At 41.0% G+C, this 12,630-nt stretch overlaps 1 protein-coding gene across 1 annotated transcript in view; it reads left to right on the top strand.

The window, feature by feature from the left end:
- CDH17 (cadherin 17) overlaps positions 1-9,121 on the top strand; it is an 86,886-nt gene extending 77,765 nt beyond the window's left edge. Inside the window, exons 16-17 of the mRNA XM_077270965.1 lie at positions 479-595; positions 8,836-9,121. Coding sequence (XP_077127080.1) covers positions 479-595; positions 8,836-8,945 — 227 coding nt within the window. The 3' untranslated portion in view covers positions 8,946-9,121. The remainder of the gene's footprint in view (positions 1-478; positions 596-8,835) is intronic.
- Positions 9,122-12,630: the final 3,509 nt, after the last annotated feature.

The following is a 12,630-nucleotide window of genomic DNA, read 5'->3' as shown; positions in this document are numbered from 1 at the left end:
AGGGACAGTACAGCAGAGCTGACAGTGCAGGAGGAGAATAGAGCAGGAGATCAGAACTTTTACATCTCACACATTGAGGGACCTAAGATATAGGGGGCATGTTCATTATCTGCAGTGTTGGTGCCGGCTTATGATTGGGCAATTCATACAGGGAGAAGTACATGGTACCAGTGGAAAAATATTTGTAACACCCACTTGGACTTGATAAAAGTTAACCCATTAGGTGTCAAATACTTTGATTCCTATGATCTAGACAATGGACGTTTTAAAATTTCAGAAGTATCGACACAATAACCAAAAATTAGTTGTCATGTCAGAGATTGGAGGTGCCTGCTGACCTGCCGCTACAACTGGTAAAATTCCTGCTAATAACTTAGATAAAAGGTTAGAATTAAACATTTGCTACAAGATTTGGCTTCACTGAAAGATAACCTGGTTATATTAAGACCTTGTATCGATAACATGTCTTCTTTTGCAGTTCGTATCTGCACTTGTACGTCTAACAACCAGTGTGAGATTGAGCCACTAGAAATTTCTGGGACAACAAGTATTGGATTGGCTCTTGGAATATTATTTGGCACTCTGGCAGTAATAGGTTAGTCTACCTAAATGATTTGTCATGCGTTTGACCATGCTGGAAATGATCTTTTCTCAAGGAAATACTTCCTGTCTTTCTGTAAAATCAGAATCATAAAACGGTTTAGTATTGGCCAATTACAGCCTTTTTTCATAGATTCGGCAGAAAACCATGTACTCAAGGTACCATCAGAAAATATCCTATTGTTTAAACCAAGTTTTTGTATTTTCTTTAAAATATTAATGTTAAATGTTAATGTTATAATGTTGACAATGTGGTTTTTTTTTTTCATGTAACAGTTTGAAATTTTTTTTAAAATAAAAATTAGAAATCTTACTGATTTCACACCGGCCACAGGGGCTTATTAGACTCTAATTTCAAGTTTCAGGAAACAACACATGAACATGAGCAGCAATGAACATTCTCTGACGCTATTTTTTGTATTGAAGAATCAAATGAATATGTGCAAAAGTCATTGTAAAGGGAGGGGAAGCAGGGGGAGCTTTTACATTGTTATGGAGGTGTTATCAGTTATTATAGCCCTGCCTCTGCTGATAAGTAATCTCCTGAAAAATCATCCAGAAAGGGCAGGAAGTATGTGTCTAAAAAAAATCCCCATTGGCACAAAAAAAAAATCAAATATTTATTAAACTAAAGATAATGATATTAAAAAAATCACCAAAAATGTTTAAAATCTACATGAAACACCTAAGTTTGATTTAAACAATAGGTCATTTTCTGATGGTAGCTTCCCTTTAAGGCCGGAGTCACACTGGAGCGTAATATGGACGAGTGCTATGCGATAAAAAATCGCATAGCACTCGGACCAATGTTAATCTATGGGGCAGCTCCCATCATACGTTGTCTTCTCGGCAGTATTATACGTGCGAGAGCAATCACAGGATGCTGCGATTTGCACTGTATATCGGCCGAGACTCGCCAATGAAAGTCTATGGGTGCGAGAAGAACTTGCACACCACACGGACCATCAGTGTGACTTGCGAGAAATACTCACGGGTGTCCTATAGAAAAGCCGGCAATTCAGTGCGGTGTAATGTAAAATCACACTGATAGGTTAAAATAGAATAGATAAAATAAATGTCTACCTATAGTAAAGGTAGATATATATATATATATATATATATATATATGTCATTGACATACATATATATATATATCTTTATATTTCATAGAGAGTTAGATAGCAGCCGATAATTCAATTGTCGGGTTCTGTAAAATCATTACAGAACCCGACAGGATATGACACATGGTTTACATACAGTAAACCATTGCATATCCGTTAGATTTATATATGTCCCTCACTAATAATGTTAGTAGTGTGTGTGTGTAAAATTTTGGAGCTGTAGGCGTTAAATTAAATGATTAATTAACGAAAAAAACTGGCGTGGGATCCCGCGCAATTTTCTCCACCAGAGAGGGAATGCCAGTGACTGAGGGCAGATATTAATAGCCTAGAGGGGGCCATGGTTATTGCCCCCCCCCCCCGGCTAAAAACATCTGCCCCCAGATACCCCAGAAAAGTGGCATCTGTAGAGATGCACCTATTCCGGCACTTAGCCTTTCTCTTCCCACTGCCCAGTAGTGGTGGCATATGGGGTAATAAGGGGCTAATGTCACCTTGCTATTGTAAGGTGACATTAAGCCTGGTTAATAATGGAGAGGTATTAATCGGTTAAAAATACACTGTATATAAACCATGTGTCATATCCTGAATTGAATTATCGGCTATTCTGTTATCTAACTGTGTATGAAATATAAAGATATATATATATATATATATATATATATATATATATATATATATATATATATATATATAATGTCTCACTGACATATACAGCTCTGGCAAAAATTAAGAGACCACCACATCAAAACCCTGTCATGGGCAGTCCAATCTCCAGACCTGAACCCCATTGAAAACCTCTGGAATGTAATCAAGAGGATGATGGATGGTCACAAGCCATCAAACAAAGAAGAACTGCTTACATTTTTGTGCCAGAAGCAGTGTGAAAGGCTGGTGGAAAGCATGCCAAGACGCATGAAAGCTGTGATTAAAAATCATGGTTATTCCAAAAAATATTGATTTCTGAACTCTTCTATATATGTATAGACTGTATATATGTTTTCACGAATGTTTGAGGCCATGGATCCATCATATGTCCATTTCGCATGCGAGAAAATCGCATGCTCGCACTGCACACGGATGACATATGGATGACTGTTCAGGAAACATTTGTGCGATTCACGGCCGTGAAAAACCGACCGATTTTTTTTATACGTTATGTGTGACTCCAGCCTAAAGGCGTTTCCCATCTTAGACATTTATGGCATATCCACTGGATATTCTAAAAATGTTTGATTGGAATGGATAACACCTCTAGGACACCTACTGATCTAGAAAAATAATTACCACATTTGTAAAGTCAAGACTCCAGTTGCTGCAATATTGATGAGGGGACTGAAGATAAAACAAAATCTGTTAACAGTACTTATAGTTCCTGTCTGGAAGGTACCTGGCTCTTCAGCTACAAGTTCGGGTCCTGGTGACTCCTCATGTTCACACAGAAAATGATGTCCTGTCTCCAACATAGTCATTAAAAGGGTTGTCCACTACTCGGACAACCCTTTCTCAATCACTATACAGTGGGGAAAAAAGTATTTAGTCAGACACCAATTGTGCAAGTTCTCCCACTTAAAAAGATGAGAGAGACCTATAATTGACATCATTAACTTGCACAATTGGTGGCTGAGTAAATGCTTTTTTTCCCCACTGTATCTCCCACAAGTGAAATAATAACAATTATACTCACCTCCGGTTCTGGCACTGGCTCCCCGGGGCTTGTGTGACACTGTTATGTTACGCGATCCCTGCAGCCAATCAGTGGCCACTTCACTTCCCCTCCTTTGGACGTAATTGACATCCGAAAGAAGTGAAGCTGTGGATTCTATTATTACTTTATTATTTTAGTTGGGGGAAACATAGTGATTGAGAAGATTTTCCGAATTATGGACAACCCCTTTAAGAAGACTTGATAGTGTCAGATCTTGTAGATGAAGATTGGAGAAACTTTTAGACATGAACTAAGTTGTATAACTTACTGAGTTAAGCAGACTTAACAACATATTTTTTTAGATGGATAATAGTGATGAGCAAGCACTAAAAAGCTGAAGTGCTTGCTACTTGAATTGAGCTTGTCAGACGCTCAGACGGGCTAAACTCAAGTACCAAGTATATTGGAAGTCAATGGGAAACTTGAGCATTTTTCTGGAAGACCCTAGCAGGAGGGCTGGAGGGGGGGCGCGAAAATCTCGGAAATGGATGGAAACAGCGCTCAAATAGAATGGGAACAGCATGGGGAAGACGCTTGGACACATCTCTGACTCCCAGGTCACTGCTAGTAGCAATGTTGTCAGAGTATTATACCACTTTTACGGAATGACAATAAAACAAACAAAGCTGAAGATAAAATGGATTTTACAGGAAAAAATGTTAGGAAACATTTTTTCTTGCATAATGACTTGTATATAAGGCAAAATTAAAAAGAGAAAAAGAAATGCATGCTCCACGTCTTAATAGCTGGGCCATCGCTCACTGTATTTCTCAGTCGCCTATGAATGCAGTAGATGACATAGTAGGCGCTAAAATAAAATTACACCCAACGGTAGTCACCGGTAAATGTAATTTTAACATTTTGCTACCTTATCTGGGAATGTGGTAAGTGTGACATGGTCAGATAAACCTGTTTAATTTATGAAGGAGGGCTCTGAAACTCACAAAGCCTATTCAGACAGTGCAAGAATGGCAAAAAATTAGTAGGAAGAGGGACTTTGATACACCCTGTATAGACACAAAGGAGGGCATTATACTCATTCTGTTAACATTGTAGTAGTGGAATTCCAAGACTCATAAAGCCTATGCACTAAGTGCAAGGGCTGAAAAGCATTTCATCCAGGGAGCATTGTTGCATGCGCGCCACTCAGAATATGAGGGCAATACAAAGGAAACATGAGTTCTTTTTGGAATCCTGGGGAAATCTTACTCAGGGCGCCCATTAATTATAAATCTTCAAAGTAGAGGGGAGGTAACGGTTTACAACCATACAGTTATGACACAGTTAAGAGCTGGAGTTGATTATAGGGTTTTATTAAAGCTTATTTCCATCACACAGAATCACTTCTCTTGATGCAATGCTTCATCAACATATATAACATATATAATATCTTCTCAAATAACTTCTCTTCACATACACTGTGTATTAACCTAAGCAGAACTATACCTTGCTCATGCAGTGAGGTGTGGGGAGGGGATGAGTCTGGTGCTTTAGCTCTCTCACCTCTATCTTGAGGTAATAAAGATGCTCCTGGCTGTCCTGATTGTTTTTATGATTACAGAAATTGCTTCCCTGGAAGAACTGGTCTATACAGCTTGTCTGATTTCAGTGTGACAGGTGACTCTCTAACACACACCTTTCTCTTGGATGTCCTGGACACAATAACAACTTTTCCAATATCCCCTGGGGTTGAGCTAACCACTCCTTGTCTGCTATAACCATTTTAACCCCTATAGCCACTGGATTCTAAATCAACAGTGTAGCCTCTATCTGTCACAGTATACATATATATATGTAAGAGAATTTTAGAGGTAAACCTCATGCACATCCTGTGTAAATTATGAAGGAGGGCATCATACACACCCTGGGAAAATTATGAGCGAGGGTCCCATGATGACCCTCTAAAAATTGAGCGAGGGCCGCCTGATGACCCTCTAAAAATTATGTGTGAGGGTTCTCTGCCTACCCTCTAAAAATTATGAGCGAGGGCCAACTGATTACCCTCTAAAAATTATGAGTGAGGGCCGCATGATAACCCTCTAAAAATTAGGAGCATGAGCTGCCTTTCTACCCTCTAAAAATTATGAGCGAGGGCCGCATGATGACCCAATAAAAAATTTGGAGCATGAGCCACATGTCGATATGGTGTATGAGGAGGAGGAGGACAAGAAAAGGAAGCCATGAACTATATACCCTTTTTTGAGTGTGAAGTGGTACACAGGAATTCACCAGAAACAAAAGGAACATTTGAATTAGCTTCTGTCATCTGGTGGGGTTAAGAAGTCTGGGTCAGTCCAGGCCCTGCGCTTAGTAACCCGATGTTTACCCTGGTTACCAGCGTAAACGTAAAAAAAACCAAACAGTACATACTCACCATCTGATGTCCGTCAGGTCCCTTGCCATCTGCTTCCCATACTGACTGAGCGCCGCAAAGTGAAAGTGAAAGTACAGCACAGCGGTGACGTCACCGCTGTGCTCTGCTCTCACTGTACGGCGGCACTCAGTCAGAGCAGGAAGCAGACGGCAAGGGACCTGACGGACATCAGATGGTGAGTATGTACTGTTTGTTTTTTTTTTACTTTTACGATGGTAACCAGGGTAAACATCGGGTTACTAAGCGCGGCCCTGCGCTTAGTAACCCGATGTTTACCCTGGTTACCCGGGGACCTCGGCACCGTTGGTCGCTGGAGAGCGGTCTGTGTGACAGCTCTCCAGCGATCAAACAGCGACGCTGCAGCGATCGGCATCGTTGTCGCTATCGCTGCAGCGTCGTTTCGTGTGAAGGTACCTTTACCCGTTACCTCTCCACTCATTCCCTCCTAGACCCTTCACAGTCCGGTTTCTGCCCCCTACATGCGACAGAAACTGCACTCATCAAGGTGACCAATGACCTTCTGACAGCAAAATGTAACGGTCACCACTCTCTGCTCATTCTCCTCGACCTTTCTGCAGCTTTTGACACTGTTGACCACCCTCCCTACTCTCTAGGCTCCAGTCTCTAGGCATTAAGGACACTGCTCTCTCCTGGTTCTCCTCCTACCTTTCTGACCGCTCCTTCAGTGTTCTGTTCTCTGGCTCCACTTCATCTCCTCTTCCTCTCACTGTTGGGGTACCTCAGGGCTCAGTCCTTGGCCCTCTTCTCTTCTCCCTCTACACAGCCCCAATTGGACAGACCATCAGCAGATTTGGCTTTCAGTACCATCTTTATGTTGATGACACACAACTATACATGTCATTCCCTGACCCTACCCCCGCTGTAATACAGAACGCCACTGACTGTCTGTCTGCAGTCTCCAACACCATGTCCTCTCTCTATCTGAAACTCAACCTCTCCAAAACTGAACTTCTTCTGCTCCCACCATCTACTAACCTCCCTAAATCTGACATTTCCCTCTCCGTAGGTGGCACCATAATAACACCCCGGCAGCAGGCACGCTGTCTGGGTGTTACGTTTGACTCCGATCTCTCCTTCACATCCCATATACAATCTCTTGCCCGCTCGTGCCGCTTACACCTAAAAGAACATCTCTAGAATCTGCCCTTTTCTCACCATGGAGACAACAAAAACCCTCACTGTCGCCCTAATCCACTCCCGCCTGGACTACTGCAATGTTCTATTAATTGGCCTCCCCCTTACTCGACTTTCCCCTCTCCAGTCTATCCTTAATGCAGCAGCCAGTTTTGTCTATCTAGCTAATCGTTACTCAGATGCATCCGCTCTTCGCCAATCATTACACTGGCTGCCCATTCATTACAGGATACAATTCAAAGCACTTGTTCTCACCCACAAAGCTCTCCACAGTGCGGCACCCCCTTACATCTCCTCCCTCATTTCTGTCTATCGGTCTAGCCGACCGCTGCGCTCTGCAAATGACTTTCGACTAACCTCTGCTCTAATCCGTACCTCCCACTCCCAACTCCAAGACTTCTTCCGTGCTGCGCCAATCCTCTGGAATGCTCTACCCCAAGATATTATTACCATCCACAACTTGCATAGTTTTAGGCACTCCCTCAAAACACATTTGTTCAGAGCGGCCTACCACGTTAACTAATCAAGGTCATTTTATGTTTGTGTGTGTAGCCCATTCACTATCTCCATCCACCCCTTACCCCCTGAAGATGGCTGGACCATCATTGTAAATACATCACTGTAAATACACACCTGTACTTTGTATCTCCCCCACCTCATTGTAGATTGTAAGCTCTCACAAGCAGGGGCGTCTTATTTTGCTTTATTATTGTATTGTTAACGTTGTTACCTATGACTGTTGTGTTTGAAACTGTTAAACTGTAAAGCGCTGCGGAATATGTTGGCGCTATATAAATAAAGATGATTATTATTATTATTATTATTATAGGACAAAACTAAATCCTAATTGACCCTGGAAGAAACTCCATATGACAGTCTGTGATATACAAAGGAGAACAATTTCTAGTCTAAAGTGTTTCAAATTTAACAAAAAATCCTTTATTAAACACACATACAGTATATAAAAAATGGTCAAAGACAATGGACAGAGCTGTCACATGCAGCTGGTATATAATCAGTAAACAGCCTGAAACCTATATAAATATCCATGTAGGTCCAATAGCCACATGCGTCCATGCAAGGCTAGGTCAGACTTCAAATGAGTGACACTGATGGCAGTCCCACATAGTAACAATATGTAAGGAGCATAACAGATACAGTGCAATAGTGCACGTAAAATCAGAGTGGAAATAAGCAGAACATTCCAAATATAGAGTGCCAAAGGCAAGGCCAGCCCAAGAACCGAGGCCCCCGTGAATCCCTTATGCTCGTTTCGCTGTTTTGTATGTAGCTTCGTCATAGGGGGACCACTCCTCCATAGCCAACATGGCTACGGCATTACCGTATATGACAGACAATTCCTGCATGTTTATTGGCTTTCTAACAACCACAAAACATGCGTGACGGGGACTCGAGCATGGCGCTTAAGCACCTGCTATACCCGATCAAGTAACCAGCTCGATCAAATATCGAGGAGTTGCGAGCACTCTCGCTCATCACTAATGGACAACCCTTTCAAGGAAAAATCCTGGTAATATTAAGTTGTTGCCTGAAACTGGACAAAATAAGTAATTTTACCGACTGTACATAATATATAGTAAAGGAGTTGTCCAAGCTTGGGATAAAAATCCGCAGTAATCCTATGTGACTGTAGACTGCCGAATCGCCACTCCATACAGTGTGCATGCTGTCACGACTCATTGGCATCCCTGGTGTGAGTGGGATTTCATATGACCGGATGTATGTGATTTGCGTATTTGCGATCATATGCCAACTAGACGTGTTTGGCTTCTCTCAATAGATGTGATTTGGGAGAAGTCAGATGAGCAAGAAACCCTAAATCCAGAACTGTATTTAACTAGTTCTCTTTTTTCCAGGTATAATAGTTGGGGCTGTTTTCATATCAATGAACCAAAAGCAGAAGAAGAAGAAGACAAGCCGTGGTGATGCTACCAATCCTGCAGAGACTGTAAACCTGAGCTCTTGAGAAAGCTTGTTAGAATTTTTTTAAAGATTCCAAGGTCTGAACTCCTGAAAGTTCCATTCCGATACCTGAAGGGGCGCGCTACAAGACTACAAGGCTGTTTATTACTCTGCATGTTTTTACTTATTAGAAAGTTACCGTATGTGTTTTAATAAATGGAACATTGTTTTGGAGAATAATGAGAATATTTCAATTCTTTTCACCATAATTATAATTTTAGTTGGAAAAGAAGTTATCTGGTCCTTTACAATTGATTGACTTTAAATCTGAAATATTACTAACAGATTGAGGTGGCCTGATGGTGATTGATGGGTAAGCAATTTATGGATTTAAAACAGAGATAGAGGCAAGAGATTGGGCAAGAAGAGATGTTAATAGCAATGGCACACCATTAGCGGCAGATTGTGTGGCCATTATAGGGCCCATGAGTTGCCCCCACCTTCTTACATCTTGATTTCAACACAACCTCAGCATGCACACAACAGAGACCGGAGGCTAGGCGATTAGGATTTTTCTATATATATACACTCACCGGCCACTTTATTAGGTACACCATGCTAGTAACGGGTTGGACCCCCTTTTGCCTTCAGAACTGCCTCAATTCTTCGTGGCATAGATTCAACAAGGTGCTGGAAGCATTCCTCAGAGATTTTGGTCCATATTGACATGATGGCATCACACAGTTGCCGCAGATTTGTCGGCTGCACATCCCAAAGATGCTCCATACAAGGCAGGATGGATCCATGCTTTCATGTTGTTTACGCCAAATTCTGACCCTACCATCCGAATGTCGCAGCAGAAATCGAGACTCATCAGACCAAGCAACGTTTTTCCAATCTTCTACTGTCCAATTTCGATGAGCTTGTACAAATTGTAGCCTCAGTTTCCTGTTCTTAGCTGAAAGGAGTGGTACCCGGTGTGGTCTTCTGCTGCTGTAGCCCATCTGCCTCAAAGTTCGACGCACTGTGCGTTCAGAGATGCTCTTAGGCCTACCTTGGTTGTAACGGGTGGCGATTTGAGTCACTGTTGCCTTTCTATCAGCTCGAACCAGTCTGCCCATTCTCCTCTGACCTCTGGCATCAACAAGGCATTTCCGCCCACAGAACTGCCGCTCACTGGATTTTTTTTCTTTTTCGGACCATTCTCTGTAAACCCTAGAGATGGTTGTGCGTGAAAATCCCAGTAGATCAGCAGTTTCTGAAATACTCAGACCAGCCCTTCTGGCACCAACAACCATGCCACGTTCAAAGGCACTCAAATCACCTTTCTTCCCCATACTGATGCTCGGTTTGAACTGCAGGAGATTGTCTTGACCATGTCTACATGCCTAAATGCACTGAGTTGCCGCCATGTGATTGGCTGATTAGAAATTAAGTGTTAACAAGAAGTTGGACAGGTGTACCTAATAAAGTGGCCAGTGAGTGTATATATATATATATATATATATATATATATATATATATATATATTAGTACTTGTAGAGGGCACAGTGGATCCTCTCAATATGTGTGGAGAAACTTTGGTTGGGGACATCATACAGTGTGGAGGAACTGTGAGGTCTTGATTTTGTGTAGGGCAACTGTCAGGGTATCATATTATGCAAACTGCATAATGTGGGAGTCAAAGTATTTTGAGGTAACTTGGCAGTTGCACAAAAATATTCAAACTTTTGGCATCTATACGCTAGTCCTTGCCAACTATGACAATATGGGCATGGCATGGGTGTAAAATGGGCTGGATGGGGAGTGATTACGTTCGCCTGTCAAATTCATCATAACTTACACCTATAAAGTGGCACAACGTAGTCCAGAAATGTATGCCAGCCCCCAGCAAGCACTTCACTTAGGCTAATCTTAATGAATAGCCCCCAAAGTGTTATCTTTCCTGTATAATGAAAAAAGCTTATTTAAAAAAATGATATTTTTAACAGCTATTGGATGTAGAGGGTCAAAAGTTAAAAAGTAAAAAAAAAAACAAAAAACATTTGCACATCTACATAGAAAAACACACAGCTTTGTTGCGGCCCCTGAAAACATTCCACCTTAGAAAGAAATAGGAGATGGCGTTTGTGCCCTTCAGTTTTTGGTTTTTATCTCAGATCATTAGTAGGGCAGGTAAAACATCCTCATAGGTACATTCTCCTACACTACAAGGGTAAACCACATGATCTTTGTGTTGTGGAAAATCTTCCCTTCAGAGCTCGGGCTCATTAGTTGGATATGAAACTTTATCTTTTCAAACACCTCTGATAGTTTTCTTTAGCTTCACAAATTATTGCTTCGAGGACGCTTGCCAAGACTTGCTGCCAAACTGCTAAAATGATGAGGCCCATGGAAAGTATGAAGATTGCAGTTGTGACCTTTCTCACATTTTGAAATTCAGTTCTTCTTTTCTAAATACTTGTAAAATGACGGGGAAAATAAGCATAGAAGATCTCAGTATGTGCCTTGAAATTTCCAGGTTTTTTTTTTTAGTTTTCATATAAATTGCAAATAAAAAGCTTATACACTCCTGTTAAAATACCATGCTTTTGTCATGTAAAAAATATCATACCAAAACGAATCCTTTCAGAACTTTTTCCACCTCTAATATCTCCTATAATCTGTACAATTCACAATTGGGAAATAAACTAAAATCTTTTCGGGTGGAAACATAAAAATAAAGAACTAAAATAATATTGTTGCATAAATAGCGCATCCTTTAATTAATACTTTGTTGAAGTACATTTTGAATTTATGACAGCATTCAGTCTTTTTAGGAAGGAGCCTATCAGCATGGCACAGATAGGATTGCCCACTCTCCCTTGCAGTAGCTCCAAATTTGTCAGATTGCTGAGGCATATCCTGTGTACAGCATCCTCTCCAGGTTACCCACAAATTTTTAATTGCATTCAGTTCTTGGCTCTGGCTGGGCAATTCAAAACCTACAACTTCTTTTGCTGGAGACATTCTTTTGGTGATTTGGAGGTTTGCTTAGGGTTGTTGTGGAGCTGAAAGATTAAATTCCTCTTCATATTCAGCTTTTTAGCTGAAGGTTTCATTGCAAAATTGACTGATATTTGTAACTGTTCATAATTTTCTCCACCTTGACAAAAACAAGAGTTCCAGCTGCCACAAAATAGCCCCAAACCATAATGCTGCTTCCACCGTGCTTCACTGTGGGTATGATGATCTTTTGGTGCTGCGCAGTGTTGGCTTTGTACCAAACATACCTTTTGGAATTATAGACAAAAAGTTCAACTTGGGCCTTATCAGACCATTATACATTTTGCCACATGCTTTTGACAGACTTGATGTTGGTTTTGGCAAAATGTAACTGGGTTTGGATGTTTTTCTTTGTAAGAAAAAGATTCCATGTTGTCACTCTGTCTCACAGGCCAGAATATGAGAAATATAGGAGATTTTTTTCACCTGCAGTACACAACCTGTACTTGTAGAAATTCCTGCAGCTCCTTAAATGGTGCTTTAGGCCTAATAGCAGCCTTCTTCACCGATTTTCCTCTTGTCTTTTCATCAATTTTGAGACATGTCCAGTTCTAGATAATAGAAAAAAAGAGACAAAAGTGTACATAGAGTAGAATGGTATGCAAGGTGGCACATAACAGGGGTCCACATTATTACTATTTTATATTTGAAAAAGGGCTCATTCCAAGCCTGAAATGTGTATTAAAACTACTTCTAAACTATCC

Source organism: Ranitomeya variabilis, chromosome 6, assembly GCF_051348905.1.
Source record: "Ranitomeya variabilis isolate aRanVar5 chromosome 6, aRanVar5.hap1, whole genome shotgun sequence".
NCBI lineage: Eukaryota > Metazoa > Chordata > Amphibia > Anura > Dendrobatidae > Ranitomeya > Ranitomeya variabilis.
This window is presented reverse-complemented; position numbering and strand designations above follow the sequence as displayed.